The sequence below is a fragment of the Nilaparvata lugens genome, chromosome 5, assembly GCF_014356525.2.
Source record: "Nilaparvata lugens isolate BPH chromosome 5, ASM1435652v1, whole genome shotgun sequence".
NCBI lineage: Eukaryota > Metazoa > Arthropoda > Insecta > Hemiptera > Delphacidae > Nilaparvata > Nilaparvata lugens.
In genome coordinates, this window is record NC_052508.1 from 75,652,059 (window position 1) to 75,676,387 (window position 24,329).

At 34.3% G+C, this 24,329-nt stretch overlaps 1 protein-coding gene across 1 annotated transcript in view; it reads left to right on the plus strand.

Moving 5' to 3' along the window:
- The first annotated feature begins 9,322 nt into the window (after positions 1-9,322).
- The window catches only part of LOC111062460 (fatty acid 2-hydroxylase), a 37,546-nt gene continuing 22,539 nt past the window's right edge, over positions 9,323-24,329 (plus strand). Inside the window, exon 1 of the mRNA XM_039429614.1 lies at positions 9,323-9,568. Within this exon, the coding sequence (XP_039285548.1) occupies positions 9,507-9,568 (62 nt within the window). The 5' untranslated portion in view covers positions 9,323-9,506. The remainder of the gene's footprint in view (positions 9,569-24,329) is intronic.

The window sequence follows — 24,329 nt, forward strand, 5'->3', positions numbered from 1 at the left end:
ATTTTAAGAACAACGATAATGTCCAACTCTGCCCACGCATTTCTGGGTACAAATCAACTTTGACCGAGATAAGGTCGGTGTTTCACGGTTGGGAACGGTTGTCAGCTTAGAAGTCTCATGACTAAATCAGCAGTTAGTTTTGTTGTGGCTTGTAAATCGTACTCAGCAATTGATCGCAGCTAGAATCAGAGGAGAAAGCCCAATATCGGACTAAATTATACAGTAGCCGCACACCCTTAAAATAGACACCATCTCTACAGAATGATCAGTGCGCGTCTCTCATGATAATATTCAATGCAAACTGTACCAAACTGTAATAACCTCTTCTCTACGAGTAGTTCTGTAACAGTAGACCTCACGCAGTATTCTCATCTACAAGTACCTGATTGAAACTATAGACCTTATGGAAATACAGCAATAGATTGGCTTCTCCACACATCTGTGTAATCACTTGTCAGCTGATTTATGATGAATAATTCTATAGTCTAATACTATACTCTTTTTTTACTAGATTTTTACTCTAATATTGGTGTATGAAGGAGGCTCCTTTTTCCTTTTATATTATCCTTGAAATGCGAAATTTCCAAAAACCTTGTATATACGTCGACGCGCAATTAAAAAATCTGGTGTGGCGCACTCACACCACTTTCCTTGCCGTTATGAAAATTGATCACCTGACGCTAGTGTTCCCGCGCATCTCAAGTCTACTATTCAAATATTTGAGCCAGCTGGTGACAGGGCAATAACGCTGGAGACACACATGAGGTCTGCTTTCTCTTCATAGTGAATGATTTAATAGAATCAACATTAATTTGCAATTGAATAATCACATTTTCTCGAATTTAAAGCTTATTTTCAATTTTAGGTGAAAATGTTACTGAACATTAATAGAGATTTTCATGCTCAATCTACTCCACTTGATTTTCTTTGTTTCAATTGTATCTGAAGCCTGATAATTGGGAATCTATCTACATTGATGGGGCGGAGCTCCTGAAATTTTTACAGATATGGGACTTGTGGCAGTTGATAGAGCTTATCGATGACTATTTTAGGTATGAATTTGATCAAAATCGTTGCAGCCGTTTCCGAGAAAATCACGAAAAACCCTGTTTTTGACAACATTTTAGCCATTCTAGCCGCCATCTTGAATTGCATTTGATCGAAATTGTTCGTGTCGGATCCTTATAGTGAAAGGACCTTAAGTTCCAAATTTCAAGTCATTCCGTTAATTGGGAGATGAGATATCGTGTACACAGACGCACATACACTCATACACACACACACACACACACACACACACACACACACACACACACACACACACACACACACATACACACACACACACACAACACACACACACACATACACACACACACACACACACACACACACACACATACAGACCAATACCCAAGAACCACTTTTATGGACTCAGGGGACCTTGAAACGTATAGAAATTTAGAAATTTGGGTACCTCAATTTTTTTCGGAAAGCAATACTTTCCTTACCTTTAATGGTAATAGGGCAAGGAAAGTAAAAAGGAACATATACCTGTCAAATTTCATGAAAATCTATTACCGCGTTTCGCCGTAAATGCGCAACATATAAACATTTAAACATACAAACATTTAGGGCCGGTTCCCGAGCTCGGGATTTGGCTAAGTTCTAGACTTTAAACAGCTGGAGTCGGAAAATTGGCTTCCCGAAACGGGGCGTAGTCGTAGTCATTGTCAAAGTCACGTTTGAATTAAATTTCAAAAAAACTAGAAAATTGAACAAAAAATAAAATAAAGAGAGAATAGTGTAAAATTTCAGCTATTTTGAATTATTTAGAAATGTTTAATTTCGTCAAGGAAAAACGTTTCCAATTATAGAAATGAGAAAATAAAAACTGCGACTACGCCCCGTTTTGGAAAGCTAATTTTCTGACTCCAGCTGTTTAAAGTCTAGAACTTAGCTAAATCCCGAGCTCGGAAACTGGGCCTTAAACATTTAAACATTAAGAGAAATGCCAAACCGTCGACTTGAATCTTAGACCTCACTTCGCTCGGTCAAATATTTAATGCAAACTGTACCAAACTGTAATAACCTCTTCTCTATAACCTTTAATAACCTCTTTAACTTATTCTCCGCTTCTACTATGGTCCAACCCATCCTATCAGTTATCCAACGCAACTGAAAATAGTGGTCACTTAAAACGTTCAAAATCAATATTAGGCTCATTAGTAAGCTTATTTTGGCAAATTACAGCCTATCCCTATTACAGAATGCTGACCTACTATAGTGAGCCCCACGTTATAATGGCAGTGGAGAACAGATGATCAGCATTGCCGATTCTCTGCCTTGCCACTGTCTTTTATAGAGGATAGCTGATACCGTCCATATTGATTGTCCATTATAATAAAAAATACCTAATCAACTTCTTTCCGAAGAATGGACATTGATATGACCAAAGCTCCGCCAATTTATGTAGATGCATAACAATATTATCTTTAGTTATTACAAATTGCTTTTTTCGTATCATATACAGTTCAATAATTATTTTCTTAGTCTATATTATGTGAATTCATCTATAATTTTGCTGTATTGTAATTGTAAGCTATTTTATATAAGTGTATAAGCCAGTACTCAGTGTTTACGAGTTTGTGTTTCTTGAATAGTTCCAAATTTTCTCAAATAACTCAATATTATTCGTTAAAAAAGGTAATTGAGTGGAATATTTCTAATTAATTTATCAATTTAAGCCTTCTAAATTCAAAATTTATAGTTTTAATGTTTATTTTGGACCAAAACTTTATAAAAATTGTACACGTGAAATTCTTACCTTATCTTGGACTTTGTCATCTATAAATTGGAAGAAAAATAGCACAAGGACTACCTTATTATTTTATCTTTCAATGTTATTACATTAGTGTCATTTGCATTGTAAATAAATAAATTGTATATATTATAATCTACATAAATAAAGTACTCAATCAATCAATCAATCTCTGTTCCACTCATAATCCTCTCCATCGACAGTCAATTATTCAATATTTTCATCGTTAATTCAACAGTGGACAATGTTTGCAGAAGAAGAAGTCTTTGGGGTGATCTACAGTATTAAATTTTGGATTTTCGTTCAATAATAATTAAGAATTGAATGTTCATTTATTTATTACATTCCACAATTACAATATCAAATTAACTATTGGGAGATAATCACTAGGATGAACCCAAAACTGTTTCTCTCCCTAAAATATTTTGATAAAATGTTGAGTGAGAATAGACGAGTAAAAATGTTGATGAATATTGGAGAATATTTCAGAGGAATTCAACTGTGGGAATGGAGAGCGTACCGTAACCCATGGAGTAAATGAATTAAAATGAATGAATAATTAATATGGGTGGATAACACTCTTCAACTATCCCTCGGAGACTATGCCCACTTATTAGTATTGACGCATTTCCTCATTCAAATATCCTCATATCCTATTATATTAAGCGAGCAATTTCTGTATATTTATATCTGGTTATTTTTATATCTGGTTATTTATGTTCAACGGATCTCGAAAACGGCTCTAACGATTTTCACGAAATTTGGAACATAGTAGGTTTATGATATAAGAATTCGATTGCACTAGGTCTCATCCTTGGGAAAACTCGCTGAACGACATTGATTATTCATCCTTGGAAAACAGATGATAATTTCGTCGTCTCTCGATAACAGAAGATGCGTGTGCCTGTGTGGGAGAGAGACAGAATTATTTCCAGCTGTGTAATCATTATCAATCAGCGAGAAATTTCATCAAGCTAGACAATATTTAATTGACTTGATCAACATAATCTGATTTGTTGACATGACATGATAATCCTCCTAAAGCGTAGTATATCATAATTATTTTCAAAGTTCATCATTACTTGACAATTTCAAGTGATTAGTGAGTATTATTTTGTTATCAATTTGGTTTGTATATAATCTAAATTATATTTTTTTGTTTTCAAATGTTTGAACAGAAAATTGAACCTGAATTCAAGTGTAAGTGTAACATAACCTACTTTCTGGACTATTTTTATAGTGTATAAATCAAAATTCGGGAAAGAAACAGTTTTTGGGATGTTCCTTTTAGTACTTCCCCAATCTATAACTAGACTATATTTAGTTAGTTTCTATAACTTTTATCAATTCATAGCTCTACTTTCATTGTATTATCATTCATCTCATCATCATCATCACCTAGGCTTAAAATACTTCTAGAAAGTCGCCTTTGTAAAATAATAAAATAAAATCATTTTAAAGAATTGTGTTTTGTTTATCAAAAGTCAATAAATAGACAACGAGCGAAGCTCTGTGCCCCGATATTAGAAATTAGATGAGGCTAGACTATGTTATACTATACTGCGGGTGATGCCCACAAAAGCTCTTAGGCTTGTGCGTGAGTAATGAGTGGGAGGGATGATGATGAGAGATGATGACTACTTTTTAGGTAGTCGGGATCGACGGCTTATCGTCTCCTCCGAAAGACGGGGTGGCCGTATCTATTTGATTGTGCTGTGGGCAAAATCTTCTGGCCTCGGTCGAGGTGCGAACTCGGATAGTTTCACCAACAATCGAAACCTACTCTTCAACCGTATCCAATATAAATATCGGGCCACCGAGCTTCGCTCGTTATTTATTTATTGATATACAGAGCACAATTCTTCAAAATGATTGGGGAAGGACTAACAGGCACAGCCCAAAACTGTTTTTTCCCGAATTTTGATTTATACACTATAAAAATAGTCCAGAAAGTAGGTTATGTTACACTTACAGTTGAATTAAGGTTCAATTTTCTGTACAAAAATTTGAAAACAATAAATTATAATTTAGATTATATACAAACCAAATTGAATAACAAAATAACACTCACTAATCACTTAAAATTGTCAAGTAATGATCAACTTTGAAAATAATTATGATATATACTAGAGTATTTTAATTTATACACTATAAATGGTCCAAAAAGTAGATTATGTTCCATACACTTGAATTCAGGCCCAGTTTTCATTACAAATACTTGAAAACAGAAAAGTTCTAATTCAGATTGTTTACAAACCAAATTGAATAACAAAATAATACTCACTAATCACTTAGAACTGTAGAATAATGATAAACTTAGAATATTATGATATACCATGTCATGTCAACAAATCAGATTATTTTGATCGAGTCTATTAAAATTTCTGGATTTCTCGTGAGATACGGTAAGCTGATTGATTACACAGCTGATTTCCCACACAGGCACACGCATATTCTGTTATTGACAGACGACGGAATCATCATCTGTTTTTCCAAGGATGAATTATTTTTTTCATGTCCTTCAGCAGGAATCAGAGGACAATCTGCAAAGAGCAATATATCAACTCCATCTCCTGAGCTCAGAATATAATATGAAGATTTCCTTGCACAAAACAAAAGTGATGGCGTTTCTGGGGAAGTCTCCAATACGTTCTAAAATAGTTCTCAACAACAGAATACTGGAACAGGTATCACTTTTTAAATATTTGGGATGTGATATTACATACGAGGAAGACCACGACTTGAATGCAAAAATTAACAGATTCCAGTACATTTGCGGAACTATTAACAGAACTCTCAAAAATAAAGCCCGAAAAGAGACGAAACTAAAATTTTATAAAGTAATGGCCGTCCCTACACTTTTGTATGGCTCTGAAACCTGGGTACCAAAGAAAAGGGAGTGGAGCAGGTTACAGGCGGCCGAAATGAGATTTTTAAGGTCAGTGAAGGGATGCCCCAGAGAGGACAGGCTTTATAATATCGATATCCGTAGAGAGCTCAATGTAATCTCCATACCTCAACAAGTTGACGAGAATCGACAACAGTGGAGAGAACACGTTGAGAGAATGGGAAACGGAAGAATCCCCAGAGCTGTCATTGCTTACAAGCCAGAAGGAAGGAGAAGTATAGGCAGACCAAGAAAAATGTGGGAGAATGTTTGAAGGCGGAACAGGTATTAATGCCTACCCCTGTAAGAAGACGACGACGATGTCCTTCAGCGAGTTTTCCCAGGGATGAGACCTAGTGCAATCGAATTTTTATATCATAAACCTACTATGTTCCAAATTTCGTGAAAATCGTTAGAGCCGTTTTCGAGATCCGTTGGACATAAATAACCATGAATAAAAATATAAATGACCAGCGAATATAAATAAATATAAATAATCAAATATAAAAATATATACAAAATTGCTTGCTTAATATAATAGGATACAGTGATATCCTTTACAGTTTACACTGTATAACAATACTTGGGTGAATGGAAAATGCACAGGATTTAAGAACTTGATGAACTAATATTATTATCATTGTCTTTTTGATGATCGTTCTAAAACTGGTTGAAATAGTAGGTGATACTCAATCTAACAAAACATGGTGGGCCTTGTATTCTACTCATTACATAATACAGAGTTATCATAAAAGAATGGTGCGGTTTCGAACATGGTTTAAAGAAAAACCAAATTACTTACAGTTGATGTTGTTTATTCATCTAATTTGTCGTCTCAGGCAGTTTTTTACATAATTGATAAATTTAAATATGTGCGCCTTTAGTGGTTCGACAAAATATCCAAACGATAATCAATTTCTCTCCAAATATTCGCTAACATTTCATTGGTTATGGTTGTCATTGCTTCATTAATCCTGTTTTTAAGTGGTTCAGGTAGATTTTTTCTTGTAAATTTACATCAAAAACATTGTTTATTCACAAGAAATCGCGAACTGAACCACTTTAAAACAGGATTAAAGAACCAATGACAACCATAATCGAAGAAATGTTATCGAATGTTAAGAGAGAAATTTATTATCGTTTGGACATTTGTCGAGCGACTAAGGGCGCACTTATTGAAAGTTATTAATCATGTAAAAAAACTGTTTCAGACGACAAATTAGGTGAATAAAAAACATTAACTGTAAGTAATTTGGTTTTTCTTTAAACAATGTTCGAAACCGCACCATTCTTTTATGATAAGCCTGTATATTATACTGTAAAGAACTAGGTAATACACTATCAAACCACTGAATGTAACGAAAAAATTAATGTTATTAATGTGAAGCAAATTATACCTTTAATTACAGAAGCTGATTGTTGGGAAATCTAGCGGTAAATTTATTCAGAGCTTTTGAATAATACCTAATTATCGTAATAACACACACAGTGTATGCAACTATAGCCTACATTAGTAATGTCATTTTAATTTAGACATGAAGGTCATCATGTTTGACTCTGTACACGAATTCTTTTGAATGCACTTTCAATAATTTATTGACCGAACGTAGTGAGGTTTATGTTTCAACTGGATTTGCTCTTGTTCGTCTATATGTAACGCAATCACGGCCAAACGCATTGATAGAATTCGATGAGATTTGACAGGAATATTCCTTTTCAAACTGCGCATCGATGTATAGGCCTACACAAGGTTTTTTGAAATGTTGCATTTTAAAGATAATATGAAAAGAAAAGGAATCCCTACATACTCTGTTATGACTGTATATTGTTTCATCCTATTATATTGAGCGAACAATTTCTGTATTTTTATATATTTATATCTGGTTATTTATGTTCAACGGATCTCGAAAACGGCTCTAACGATTTTCACAAAATTTGGAACATAGTAGGTTTATGATATAAAAATTCGATTGCACTAGGTCTCGTCCTTGGGAAAACTTGCTGGACGATATTAAAAGGATAATTCATCCTTGGCTGAAACAGCTGTGGATGGTAAAAAAGTGAGTGAGCGAGTGAGTATGTGAAAAATCAAAATATCACATCCCCGAAATTCATAAGCTGATGTATAGCCAGTTGTAAAATATGAACACGATCATTTTAGAGAATTGTGTTCTGTTTATCAATAAATAAAAATAACGAGCGAAGCTCGGTGCCCCGGTATTCTACTTTGAAGATAGGATCAATCAGACTATAGAATTATTCGAAAAACCGTGTCTATTTCTATAAGGTAGGGTCTCTATTTATTTATTTATTTATATATTACATGTCATAGGCCATTACAAGAAAAGCATGGACAATTGTCATACAAAAATCAGTCAATAAAAACATAACTTAATCTAGCAATACAAGTTCTTATTTCTAAACAATGCATTATATTAAGATGACAAAAGTAACTATGACTATGATGCACACTATTATAGATACCAGTAACACAAAAAACAAACATTTATAGATAAAAAATAGAATAGTAGAGTACGGTACTAAAATATAGTCAGTCTATCAGCCTCTTTCACATAGTAATTAATATTGAAAATGTTGAAAGGAAGGCCTAGGATTTAATTTATGAGTGCCTGCCAACTATACGGACACTCCTCAATCAACCAGTCCTTAGTCATTCTTTTGAACAGGCCAAGTGATTGAGCCTCCTTTAACCGGGTTGGCAACGAATTAAAAACCTTTATACTTTTATGCTCCGTACTTTGTTCATAAAATGCTGTTCGGTGCTGATTAATTCTTACAACATTTCTTGATCTGGTGAAATGATCATGAATATCAGATCCTGTTGTCCAACTGTCATGTGACTTATAAGCAAAAATAGCCAGGTTGTAAATATAAAGAGCAGGAACTGTCATGATTCTTGATGACTTGAAAATGGACCGACAAGAGAATCTATGGGGCTTCCCAAACATGATCCTAACAGTTCTCTTCTGGGCTTTGAAAACCATCAGTGCATCTCTTGAAGCACCCCAAAAGCAGTATGCCATATGAGAGTAGTGACTATATTTTTGATGGTGCATGCCCATCAGTATCAATATTCGAAAAACAAATTTAATAGGTGATTGAAAAATAAAATAAAAATGATTAAATCAACTGATAAATTCCGAAGAAATTATAATACTCTTGATTGAAAAAAAAATTCTAAAATAGTTGGGAAATATTTTTATCAGATGGAAAGATCACTATACTGGACAAATCGTCATATGGGATACAAATTCAAACTGCGTTTATCAACATTAAGTGAGTTTTTGATCTTGGAGAAAACAAATAACAGTTTTCAAGAGTAAATTAAATATACTGATTCTATCTGTGTATCTATTCTATCTAATTCAACTGTGAATTATTGTGAATCAACTGAATCAACTAGAACAGGTGACATCAGATACTTGTGGATGAAAGAACTGCGTGAGGTCTACTGTTCACAGAACTACTAGTATAGGATATACAAAATGAATACATTTATAATAATATACTAGACATGAAATGTGGTGCAAAATACGGGAAGGATTGTATTTGTACGACGTTGGTCTTTGTATAGGTCCATGATCTGTATAAATAAATGGCGAGCTATGGATCTCGGATGACACATGATCCAGGTGATATTGGAGTTCTCGGCTGTGACTCCGCTGTAGGGCTTCCCACGGTCTAGAGCGAGACAGAAACCTGTCAACAGAAGTTTTATGTTGGAGGTCGGTTACATAATCAAAGTGGTGGGTTGTATGATTTTCGAAGAGGATTCTCATGCGCGCTTTGCACTATCATTGTTCTGCTAGTGGGTGCCGGCCGGAGGACTTTGCAGCTACGTAAGCTTGGTTTGTTTTCTTCATTTATTCTTAATTGATTTATAAAATAGGTACATTGTCAAAATGATAGGGAGTGAAAAAAAGGTAACCTTGTGCTATTCCTCTTCCAAATTTAGATAAGGCTACACATAGTCCGAAATAGGTTTGAATCTTAGTGATTTTATTCTATATTTTGTGAATATTTGAAGTTTGGTTTTTGTTTTAACGGAAGTTTCATTATCAAACTATCTAAATTTGAAATTCTTTGTTTTATTCTGATTCATAGTTTCAGATTGAAGATTTGGTGTTGAAATTGAAGTGAACATAACCTACATAATATTTGGACGATTTGTGACAAAATCAGGAAATTGAAGAAGTTTTGGACAATAGCCTGTTTTTTCTTCTCCGACTATTGTATTGTTCGCTATATCTAATAAATAAATAAATAAATAAATCTTTTGAAACAAGTTCACTTCACAAAACTTATAATTTCTCTTTCTCTACTCTTAGTTATGATTACCTCTTTCTTAAGTTTGGTTTGATTGAACAATTTGACGAACTTGGGTATTTTTCTGTTGTTATTCTTGATTATAGTTTATTAGAAAGGTGCGTACAGACTTATGCGCCACGAACAGGCAAGCATTTCACTTTTCATCATCTTATGCATAGCCTAGCATATCTGTATATTTCTTGTCTCTCTTCTATTAAATCTATGGCTACCTGTAATATAAATAGAAATACAAGTCTCAGTACCTTTTCTGAATTATTTTATCACAACATGTTTCGGACATTCATGATATTTTCAAGTCTATTATTACTTCCCTTGCCCTATTACCATAGGTAAGGAAAGTATTGCTTTCCGAAAAATATTAAGGTATCCCAATTTCTAAAAAAGTGGTTTTTGGGTATTGGTCTGTATGTGTGTGTGTGTGTTGTGTGTGGTGTGTGTGTGTGTGTGTGTGTGTGTGTGTGTGTGTGTGTGTGTGTGTGTGTGTGTGTGTGTGTGTGTGTGTGTGTGTGTGTGGTGTGTGTGTGTGTGTGTGTGTGTGTGTGTGTGTGTGTGTGTGTGTGTGTGTGTGTGTGTGTGTGTGTGTGTGTGTGTGTGTGTGTGTGTGTGTTTGTGTGTGTGTGTACACGATATCTCATCTCCCAATTGACGGAATGACTTGAAATTTGGAACTTAAGATCCTTACACTATAAGGATCCGACATGAACATTCTCGATAAAATGCAATTCAAGATGGCGACTAAAATGGCGAAAATGTTGTCAAAAACAGGGTATTTCGCGATTTTCTCGAAAAAGGCTCCAACGATTTCGATCAAATTCATACCTAGGAAAGTCATTGATAAGCTTTATCAACTGCCATAAGTCCCATATCTGTGAAAATCTAAGGAGCACTGCACCATCTATGCAAAGTTTGATTTTAGGTTCCCAATTATCAGGCTCCAGATACAAATTAAACAAAAAATTTCAAGTGGGAAAGATTGAGCTTAAAAATCTCTACAATTAATGTTCAGTAACATTTTCACCTAAAATTAAAAATAAGCTGTTGGCAACTGTTGATTCTATTAAATGATTTACTATGAAGAGATAGCAGACTTCGTGTGTCTCCAGCGTTATTGTCCTGTCACCAGCTGGCTCAGATCTTAGAAAAGTAGACTTGAGATGCGCGTGAACACTAGCGTCAGGTGATCAATTTTCATAACGGCAAGGAAAGTGTTGTGTGAGTGCACCACACAAGATTTTATCTGGATATTTCTATTTAAGTACAAATACAGATATAATGGAGAATGGGATCAGATATAATACTATTTATATCTATATCAGATGTATAGTAAGGGCCGGGTTCCCAGCTCGGGGATTTAGCTAAGTTCTAGACTTAAAACAGCTTTCGTCAACTTTTCCTTGACGAAATGTACATTCCTAAATAATTCAAAAAAGCTGAAATTTCACACTTTTTTCTCTTCATTTTATTTTATTTTGTGTTCAATTTTGCAGTTTTTCGAAATTCAATTTTAACGTGGACTGCGACTTGTGGCCCCGTCTTGGAGAACCAATTTTCTGATCCCAGCTGTTTGAAGTCTGGAACTTGGTTAAATCCCGAGCTCGGAAGCCGGCCCTCAATTATAAGATTTTCACTCAGAACTAGACATTATGAAAGATATATAAAGCTGCGTACACATATTCACGCTTCCAACCCGCACCGAGCACGCTCCTCCCTCGTACCGCCCTCGTACCACCATCGAACCACAGTCGCTCCGCCCACGCACCCATCATGAACGTTACGGAAGATGTTAGATCTTCTCGCGTTCCCCGGTCGAACCACTGTTGCTCGCCGGTCGATCATCAATCGCTCTGCCGGAGTGACGTTCGGTTGCGGAGCAGAGCGAAAGTCTGTACGCACCTTAAAGCTGGGTTTACACCAAAGTTATAAACAAAATGTTAATAACTTAATCCTCATCGATTCTATTAGATTGAACGGAACTTGACAAACACATATGTTCATCATGTGTATGATGAGATATGTTCAATCTGATAGAATCTATAAGGATCAAGTTATTAACATTTTGTTATTAACTTTGGTGTGAACGCAACTTATGACTATTCCTTTTTATCATCAACTGCCTTTTCATAGAATGATCGGCAAAGGTTCTATCAAGTCAAATACCCATTGGTGGAAAAATATGATTGCTATTATATGATAATATCGTGGACCGAGCTTCGCTCTGGAGTACAAAAGCATAAAACATTTATTACGAAAGAAGAAATTATAATAACATTCATACAGAAATGTTCTATCTAATCACAGTAAATTGAGATTAATTCCCAGAGGAATACAAAAATTCCCCTCACAAAGACCCAGTTGTACAAAAGCCGGTTACATTTTAATGCTGATTAACTTCACGTGAACCGAATCAGAAAAGACCATTCCAAAAATATGGATCTACTGAATTAATCAGGATTGAAAATAGCCCGGCTTTTTTGCAACCGGCACTAAGTATCTGATTGGATGATTTCAACAGCTGAGTTATAATTTTGACACAGTCCCACACACATGAACTCGCTCACTCACTTCCATCACCAACAGACGACGAAATGATTATTATCAGCTGTTTTTCCAAGGATGAATGATAATTTTAATGTCCTTCAGCGAGTTTTCCCAGGGATGAGACATAGTGCAATCGAATCTTTATATTATAAACCTACTATGTTCTGTATTTCGTGAGAATCGTTAGAGCCGTTTTCGAGATCCTGTGAAATACAAACATATAAACATCTAAACATAGAAACATATGAACATATAAACAGAAGTTGCTTGTTTAATTGTATAGGATGGGAGAGAAAAAATAAGGTAACCTTGTGCTATTCTTCTCCAAAATTACGATAATGTTACACATCCTAGGAGATCCCTAGTTTTTGAAAATTCCTCGCTCCATTTCACCTCCAAATATTTCATAGTTCTGTGAACAGTAGACTTCACGCAGTTCTTCAGCGAGTTCTTCCAGGGTTGAGACCTAGTGCAATCGAATCTTTATATTATAAACCTACTATGTTCTGTATTTCGTTAGAATCGTTTGAGCCGTTTTCGAGATCCGGTGAAATACAACCATATATAATCATAAACATCTAAACATATAAACATATTATAAACAGAAGCTGTTCGTTTAATAGTATAGGATATTATTAATTTATTCAATAAAAAACATGTCTTTTCAAAGTAGCACAATTAGTGGAAAAAACAGAGTTATCTCTACTGTTATAGTACAGTGGACCTATGATTAAATCTGTGACTCAATGAAAACGTAACAATAAAATTCTTATGTGAAAGTTTCCCATTGAGGAAGCGATGGGAAGGTTCGGAAAACGTTCAGTTCTCGTCAATTCTTTACGTTTTATCCTACAACTCTAAAATAGTAGGTCAAATGAAAATGATAGGTCTGGATATGAACCACCTTTACTATTGAAATAAAATACACTATAGTGAGGTCCACGTTATAATGGCAGTGGAGAAAGATAGGAGAACAACGTTGACGATGCTCTGTCTTGTCAATGCCTTCTATAGACGATAGCTGATGCAGGTTTATTGATGTAATATTAACTGTTCGTTCTCGTTCAAAATGAACAATAATATTTATTGAGCAAGTAATTATATTTTCAATAATTTCCCAATTAAGATGAAATATTTTGTTGATTAATTAATTATTCTACATTGTTGAAAGAGGATCTGGCAACAGAGTAGAGCGAGAAAGAGATAGGGCTATTCGCTTTGTTGTATGATAGACGAAGATAGCAATACCATTGCTAATCAAACACTGCCATTATAACGTGGACCTCACTGTAGGCCGACTACATTTTTGTGGCTCCACATTTGAAATTATTTTGACTGAACTTTATTTATGAGATGGATTTGCCATCTGAAAATAAATGAGATTGCGATTGTGAATAAGAGAACATCGATATCACAGAAAAGCTTGATTGTTTCGTAAAGTATAAACACGCATTAATTTTTATAAATGAATGAAACGCGCTCTATAGAACCAATCAATCAAACTTCTGGATACAGTTAACCCTGTTTTTTTACAAATATAAGAGACAAGAAGAGCTTATTAGAATTATTATATTTTCAATTGAATTGATTGGTCACTTAGTAGATGACTATAATTCAATGATTGTGAATGAGGGTATAGTGACGACCACGTTATAATGGCAGTGTTTGATTAGCAATGGTATTGCTATCCTTGTCTATCATACAACAAAGCGGATAGCGCTATCTCTTTCTCGCTTTGCTCTGTTACCAGATCGTCTTCTAACAATGTAGAATTCTATTGATTAACATAATATTTCATCTCAGTCATGAAATTGTTGAAAATATAATTTCTTGTTTAATAAAATATTATTGATCATTTAAAAAAAATGAACTGTTGATATTACATCGATAAGCCTGTATCACCTTAAGTCTATAGAAGGCATTGACAAAATTACGTTTTAACAAAAATTTCATCTTAATTATGAAAATTGATTATGAAATTATATCAAAATATAATTGATGATTTTATACGATTATGAAAAACTGATATTACATCAATAAACCGGTATCAACTACTGTCATTGAAGGATTGACAAGACAGAGGATCGGCAATGTTGTTCTCCTATCTTTCTCCACTGCCATTATAACGTGAAACTCATTATAGTTTAAAACTTGTGCTTCACATCTCTGTCAATTATGAATGAAAACTCAACGATGAGAAGAAGAATTAAAAGTATTGAATGAGGAATAAGAAGAAGCACCAGGAGTGAATTTACGTTGTTAATACTCAATATCTGGGCACCGAGCTTCGCTTGTTATTCTTATTTATTGATAAACAGAACACAATTCTCTAAAATGATCGTGTTGATATTTCACAGCTGGCTATACGTCATCTTATGAATTTCGGGGATGCGATATTTTGATTTTTCACATACTCACTTTTTTACTATCCACAGACGAGGATCCACAAAAGTCTCAGCTGTTTCAGCCAAGGATGAATTATCCTTTCAGCCAATTTTCCCAAGGATGAGACCAAGTGCAAAATAAATTCTCATATATCATAAACCTATTATGTTCCAAATTTTCGTGAAAATCGTTAGAGCCGTTTTCGAGATCCGTTGAACATAAATAACCAGATATATAAATATATAAATGAAGAATTCGCTCGCTAATATAATAGGATTTCAAGCATAGAGAAGTCAGACGAATCACAAGCAAGTTCTATATTTTGACACCTATACTAGGACACGCCTCCAAACTTCCCTACTCTCTCCTGATTGGTAGACACTTCCAAGTGAGTGTTTTCAGATTCGGCCACTAGATAGCCTCAGCTGCTGGGTTAAAATTACACAGTCTCATTTTTCTCTGAAAGATGGCTAAAATAGCCTACTCCAATCCATGTTATAATGACAGTATTTGATTAACTTTGATATTGCTATCCTTATCTATCGTTCGACAAAGTAGGTAGCACTATCCTTTTCTAGCTCCACAACAATGCCAAATTTGTTTTTGACAATGTAGAAATGAGGCAAAAAATGAAATTTTAGAAATGTTAAATGTAAAAATTATAACAATTAAATGAGGCAGAGAATCGACAACACTGTTTTCCTATCTTTATCCACTGCCATTATAACATGGAGCTCACTATAGTATAGTACTTCAAAATTAAATTTATTATCTAGATAACATAATTTATGGAGATTATCTCACCGCTTACAACCTCAAAAATCTGAAATAGTTTTAGACTGTTGAATAGAGGGTAACTCATAACTCAGAAATCTCCCAAATGATCTAAAAACATGGCAAATTTATATTTTACCAAACGTAGTGAGGTCTATGTTTCAACTCGATTTGCTTTTGTTTGTCTGTATGTAACGCGATTACGGCCAAACGCGTTGATAGAATTCGATGAGATTTTGGCAGGAATATTCCTTTTTCAACTGTGCGTCGATGTATACACAAGGTATTTTGAAATTTTGCATTTTATGGATAATATGAAAAGGAAAGGAATTCCTCCACACTCTGATATCATCTACTTTGAAGATAGGATCAATCCGACTATAGAATTATTTATAATCAATCAGCTGACAAGTGATAACACTGATGAGTAACACTGAGTTTATTGACAGAAGTGAGCTTTTGATCTGGATAAAACCAAGGTCAATAAAATTGGAGAAAACAAATAACAGTTTTTAAGAGTAAATTTTGATTTAATTCACAAGAGTGAATTGTGATTCAACTGAATCAACTAGAACAGGTGACATGAGAAAACTTTTGGATAAATCAGACTATAGAATTATTCATCATAAATCAGCTGACAAGTGATTACACAGATGTGTGGAGAAGCCAGTCTATTGCTGTATTTCCATAAGGTCTATAGTTTCAATCAGGTACTTTTGGATAAGAAAACTGCGTGAGGTCGACTGTTCACAGAACTACTAGTAAATAAAGCATCAGATACCATAATTTATGATATCTAGGTAGATTATCTCATCGCATACAACCTCAAAAATCTGAAATAATTTCAGATTGTTGAATTGAGGATAACTCATGTCAGGAGTCTCCCAAATGATCTAAAAACACGTCAAATCTATATTAAATAACGCAAACATCCTGTCAATTATCCCGGAGCACAATATGATTAAAATATTTGCTCAATCTTATCTAGTATCCCTATCGTAACAGGAAATAATTGGTCAATTCTTTTCCCGGTTATAATACCCACATGCTGATGTGGAATCTGTTTTTACTTTTACTTTAGTTTAGTAGCTACCGTTTTATTTTAGTCAACAATTTCCAATTTTATTCAGGTGTAAGCAACAAATGTTCTGTCTCTGGGAATCATGCAAATGTGAGTAATCTACCTTTGATATACGATCCCATTCTGGAAGATATTTTATTGCTGTCTCTATGATAATGATATAGAAGAGAAAATGATTCATGATAATAATGAATCATACAGTAGATGGTTCCATATTTGACCCACCAGCGGTTAAAGACTTTTCTTTTTCTGGTGGTGTCTGGACAAATTTTTAGTTTCAGAGTTCTGGGTACCGTAGTGTTTTTACTTTCCTTGCCCTATTACCATAGGTAAGGGAAGTATTGCTTTCCAAAAAAATTTAAGGTACCCTAATTTCATGTTTTCTATACATTTCATTACTTTCCTTGCCCTATTACAATAGGTAAGGAAAGTATTGCTTTCCAAAAATATTTAAGGTACCCTAATTTCATGTTTTCCATACGTTTCAAGGTCCCCTGAGTCCAAAAACATGATTTTTGGGTGTTGGTCTGTGTGTGTGTGTGTGTGTGTGTGTGTGTGGTGTGTGTGTGTGTGTGTGTATATATGAGTGAATGTGCGTCTGTGTACACGATATCTCATCTCCCAATTAATGGAATGACTTGAAATTTGGAACTTAAGGTCCTTTCACTATAAGGATCCGACACGAACAATTTCGATCAAATGCAATTCAAGATGGCGGCTAAAATGGCGAAAATGTAGTCAAAAACAGGGTTATTCGAGATTTTCTCGGAAACGGCTCCAACGATTTCGATCGAATTTATACCTAAAATAGTTATTGATAAGCTCTATCAACTGCCACAAGTCCCATATCTGTTAAAATGTCTGGAGCTCCGCCCCATCTATGCAAAGTTTGATTTTAGACCCCCAATTATCAGGCTACAGATACAATTTGAACAGAAAAATCCAAGTGGAAAAGATTGAGCATGAAAATCTCTACAAATAATGTTCAATAACATTTTCACCTAAAATTGAAAATAAGCTTGAAATTCGAGAAAATGTGATTATTCAATTGAAACTGTTGATTCTATTAAATCATTCACTATGAAGAGATAGCAGACCTCATGTGTTTCCAGCGTTATTGCCCTGTCACCAGCTGGCTCAAATCTTTGTATAGTAGACTTGAGATGCGCGTGAACACTAGCGTCAGGTAATCAATTTTTATAACGGCAAGGAAAGTTGTGTGAGTGCGCCACACCTGATTTTTTCTTTAGGGCTACATCTTCTTCTATATAAAAAGAGAGAGTAGGGTTGTGTTTGTTCGTGTGTTCGTTTGTTCGCATCAAAACATCTCAACTTGTGGATTGCATACCGGGAAAACGGGAATGATTTAGATCTCCAAATTTTGCACATAGATTCTAAAAATATCAATCTCGTGCACTTGGAAGCCCAAATTTTAATTTTCCTTCTAGATTTTTCAGAATTAATGTTTGAATTTCATTAATGGTACATCTGTTTCTATATTGCTTTCAACCTGAAAAACATAGTTTTGAAACTTCGTTTTCCTGATGCAATGTTTAGGACTACACGTGGCATGGATTATTAATTTTTCAGTAAGAACAATTTTTGAGACAAATGCTAAATAAACGTCTACAGTTTCATCAATGCTGTATCGGCAATATGAAAACGCATGCAGTTAATATGTATTTCAATGAAGGTGTTGTTATTTACATAAAGAAATTATTTTTTTCCATTTTTATTTAATTAATATTTCAAAATTATTCGAGCCCTGATAGAATGACTGACTCACTGTACATTGGCCTATTTTGAATTCTTCTAGATTTCATTACGTCAAGTTTTAAGAAAGACCCTTGCGAAGCACGGGTTACCTGCTAGTTTAATATAAATCTCAGTACCCTTTGAATAATTTTGTCACAACATATTTCGGACATTGATGCCATTTTCAAGTCTAAAATGATTGAAAGGGTACTGAGATTCATAATTTTATTTGAAGAGAAAGTGATTCATAATAATATAATGAATCATACAGTTGAAGGTTCCATATTTAGCTTCCACGTTATAATGACAGTGTTTATTTAGCATTGGTATTGCCATCCTTGTCTATCATTCAACAAAGCGGAAAGCGCTATCTCTTTATCTCTCTACTCTGTTGCCAGATCGTCTTTTAACAATGTAGAATTAATAATTAATTAACAAAATATTTCATCTCAATTATGAAATTATTAAAAAGTATAATTTCTGGCTTAATAAAATATAATAATTACCCATATGAAATTATTAAAGAATATAATGTTTTGCTTAATAAAATATGGTCTAATAAAGTATGGTGGTCTAAGTACTTGTTTTTTCATATTTTTCAAAGAAAAATGCAAAGTTAAATTGGGATGTTCAACACCCCATTGTGTCTACTGTGTTAGCATAAAGTAAGTATGTCTCTGTAAGGTTAGTAAAATATGATTGATTATTTTGAACGAGAATGAACAGTTAATATTACATCAATAAACCTGTATCAGCTACCGTGTACAGAAGGCATTGACAAGACAGAGGATCGGCAACGTTACTCTCTTATCCACTGCCATTATAACGTGGACCTCACTATAGTGGAAAGCTAGATTAGCCTATTACCGTACTGTACAGTGTAGAGTGCCTACCGAATTTGTTATCTACAGTTTATTGAGCAGCAAAATATTATAATTATTTATGTCTAAAGAGAAATGATAGTAGAGTGGTAGAAGAAGGAGCTCTTTACTAGAGAAATATAAAATCAATTTATTCACATACATGTTTATATCAAACATTATTGAATCTATGGTCCAAATCAAATTTATTTCCAATACTCACAGAAAAACACTTATATAATATGTGTGACAACAATAAATGAATATAAAGAAAATAACGAAATAGAAAGCATAATGAGTAATCAATAATCAATATCTGCTGACGAAATGATCAATGGTTACAAATTAAATTTCGGATAACATTAAATTTTTATCAAAACTTTTGGAGAGAAATAGTATAGTGCACAAAAGCCGGTTAAATTTTAATCCTGTAAACTTCACGTGAACCAAATCACGAGAAATAGTAGTACAGGCTCAGCCTATTTTTCCTTCAATTTTGTACAATAAAATAAATTGATTGATTGATTACAAATTAGTGGAGAAAAAGAAAAACATATCGAGGCTTAGCCTGTGTGAAATGGAGTATCAGTTTTGTATATTTTCATGTTTTTCTCTATAGAGAAACAGTACAAACTTCTGCATAGTTGATGCACAAAGAGTAAAAAATGCAGATACTAATATCAAATTGTAAGAAAATTAATTACTCTGAATCATCTGCTATCAATAGAAGAATAATCCTCGGAAAAATTGAGATTCAAAAATAACAATATAATTGGGAAATTGGTCAAAATAAATATTTTTCCCCTCAAGAGCTGAAATAGGTGCTCTTCGGTGAGACTCTTCCACTGAGACGTGTACAGAATACTGTCAACTGTGTGTGTGAAAATGTATATTTCTTTTATTCTTTATTGATTCATACAATAGTTACATCATTAAAATGATAGGGAGAGAAAAAATAAGGTAACCTTGTGCTATTTCTCTCCCAAATTTAGGTAAGGTTAATAATCGCCCGAAATACGTTAAGTATTGTAGTTGTTCACTTCAAAAACTTTTCAGTCTTTAATTATTTCCACAAAGTAGATTTTTGGATTTATGTGCTTCAAAACCAAACTATTCTACATGTATTTTAACTACGTTGAGAAGGAAAAATTTAGGTATTAACACGATAATTGAATTCACTCAAAAAATAGCTGAATACAATGTCAAAGATTTTATAGAATATAGATAGATAGATGTAGTCAATCAAGATTATAACGATAGTTTGATTTCGATATTTTTTATTTATGTCTTTACTTAATTGCGAATAAGACTTTATTCGATTTTAATTTATTTATTAGATAAGGTATAACATAGTCAGAAATAGGTTGAGTCTTGTAGTTGATCACTTCACAAAATTTTCAGTCCATAATTATTTTCACAAAGTGGATTTATATTTTTTCCTGCATAGTAAAATCCTTGTGTAGAATAGAATTAAAAGATCAAAATATGGAGCAGACCTTTCTGGAAAGAAGGCTCTTTTTCTTGCAGAGTAAAATCCTTGTGTAGAAAATAATATGATTAGAATGTTGAAGCTGTCACTGTGAAGATTTAAATCTGGAGCAGAATTTTCTGGGAAGAAAACTTCTCTTCCTGCATAGTAAAATCCTTGTGTAGGATAGAATTGAAATAATGGAGTTGTCACTGGAGATTCAAATCTAGAGCCAACCTTTCTGGGAAGAGACCTCTCCTTCTTGCATGGTGAAATCTTGAGTTGATTGTAACTCTGTACATGGAACTCTGTTGATTTGAATTTGTCAGTTGTGATCAGGAGTAGAAGAAGCTTGTTCCCTTCCCTTGCCATCCATTTCAGGTTGAGTGTCAAGTGTAGGAGAGGGCCGACTGCACCCTAACTTCGCCCTCCTGGGTCAAAAATAAAAGTAGTCAATTCTATTCACCAACTCCAGTGTCCGGGTGACCCTCGGGCACAGTCACAGTCCTCCGTGCCAGTTTCACTTTCAACTTCATCGTTTTCGCGACCAGCCACGCGGTGAAACGTTCCTTGAAGCTTGCATCCGGCGACTTGAAAATCTGTTTCGCTTGCTGCGCGAGTTTTTCGTCGGCCACAATCCTATGGCCTGTGTCCGCATGGTAGGCGATGTCGTGCTCCCTACACGCACAGTCCAGTCGGTTGATTGGCTGGTCGCCCCGCTGCAGTCGGGCCTCCACGTGGGTTCCGGGGCCACAGAACCGATAGCCGGGGACGTGCATTTCGGTTTGCAACGAATCTAAGGCTGTTTCAAGCACCGAACTGATTGTGGAACCATCAACATGATGCTTTTCACCATCTTTGACCGACGCGGCACTTCCCGAAAATTCGGGCACTTGACCATCCATTATTTAGTTGACTCTGATTATCGACAATCGATGAATAATTGCCTCGATTGATTGACTCAATCGATTAACAGTTGACAAATCGATAATCGATTGACTCTGATAATCGATCACTTGTGCTAACAGGATACTTTCCCTATTGATTCATATAATAAGTACATCATCAAAAAAGATAGGGAAAGATAAAATAAGGTAACCTTGTGTAATTCTTCTCCCAAATTTAGATAAGGTTACACATAGTCCGAAATAGGTTAAGAGTCTTGTAGTTGTTCACTTCACAAAATTTTCAGTCCTTTATTATTTTCCTTAATTTTTATTTGTTCATGAAAAAAAATATGAATTACAATACTGGATACTGGAAATATATGTTCACGATATGTTCATTGCACTCATAATAGGTTCACTTATCTGCTTGCAGGCTACCTCACTTATACTTTAATGGAAAATACTGTCTCCTATAGTGAGGTCCACGTTATAATGGCAGTGGAGAAAGATGGAAGAACAACATTGCCGATCCTCTGTCTTGTCAATGCCTTCTATAGACGGTAGCTGATACAGGTTTAACGATGTAATATTAACCGTTCATTCTCGTTTAACCTTCTGGCAGTCCCGCTGTTGTAAAAAGTAAAACAGAGACAGTTTTTTCGCTGCACAAAACTATTGAATGGGGTGGTGTCAGTGAATGAGTCACCTATGCAATCCGAAACATTCCCTCCATCACTCCACTGAGTTGCAGTATCAATCCAGCAATGGTTGAGTCTTCAGGTGCCATTTAGTCGCAACATTGCATAAGTCGCACTGTGCATAAGATAAGGAAAGACTGTATACGGGGACTGTAAACGAACCAATAACACAGAATTGATGGCTTTGCTTGATGTACCTTATTGGGCTATGAAAAGGTAATCATCCAAATGTTCATAGGCGTAAAATAATCCAAGAAGACGGAAAAAGTAATTATACAATTAATTAATATGTTTTGACAGTAAACAGAGTACATAACACTTGGAAAATTGGATTTTGTACAAAATACAACACGCGAATGCTCGGGTTATTGAGTAGGGTGTAGTCTAACTACCGGAAGGTTACAATAATCAATTATATTTATTAATCAAGACATTATATTCTTCAATAATTTCATAATTTGGATAGAGTATTTTGTTAATTAATTATCAATTCTACATTGTTAAAAGACGATCTGGCAACTGAGCAAAGGGAGTAAGAGATAGTGCCATCCGATTTGTTGAATGATAGACAAGGATAGCAATACCATTGCTAATCAAACACTGCCATTATAACGTGGACCTCACTATATTTATGATTGACTGAATTTATGGATCTGATAAAGTACCTCAATCACAATGGTTGTTTCAAAAATTCTTAAAATGAATGATGGTATTAAAAACTCCTGTTGATAAAAAGAGATACAGTTTCAAAGCTTGAGTAGCCTATCAACATTTTTACTGTATAGTAGCATTTGTTCACTGAAAACTCATTGAAATGTTTAGGAAAACTCTCCATTTTTGTATTCAAATATCTATGAATTTCATTCACAAGGACGTTCAAAAACACCACTGTATTCACAAACTTCAACAGAAACTTTGATTGTAAATTGAGGTCCACGTTATAATGGCAGTGTTTGATTATCAATGGTATTGCAATCCTTGTCTATCTTTCAACAAGCAGATAGCGCTATCTCTTTCTCGCTTTGTTCTGTTGCCAGATCGTCTTTTAACAATGTAGAATTAATAATTAATTAACAAAATATTTAATCTTGATTATGAAAATTCATAATGAGATCACTGAAAAATATTAACTTTTTGCTTGATAAAATATAATTGATTATTTTAAATGAAAGTGAACAGTTAATTTCACATCAATAAACCTGTATCAGCTATCGGCATTGACAAGACAGAGGATCAGCCATGTTGTTCCCCTATCCTTGTTTATCAAAAAAGCGGATAACGCTATCTCTTTCTCGCTTTGCTGTGTTGCCAGGTCGTCTTTTAGTTCCCCTATGTCCCCTTGTTTATCAAAAAAACGGATATCGCTATCTCTTTCTCGCTTTGCTGTGTTGCCAGGTCGTCTTTTAACAATGTAGAATAAAAAATTAATTAACTAAATATTACATCTCAATTATGAAAATTCATCATGAAGTTATTGAAGAAAATAATTCTTGCTCAATAAAATATGATTGATTATTCTAAACGAGAATGAACAGTTGATATTACATTGATCAGCTACCGTCCATAGAAGGCATTGAAAAGACAGAGGATCGGCAACGTTGATCCCCTAACTTTCTCCACTGCTATTATAACGTGGACCTCACGTCACTGTAGTAGCACTTGTTCACTATTTATTTATTTATTTATTTATTTATTTATTCGTGGATACAATATTACAAATCATATAAAATAATATGATTGGGTAGGAACAACAGGCTTGGCCCAAAACTATTCCATTCCAAAATTTTGATAATGTTACATGCCCAAAAAATTAGTTTATGTTTCT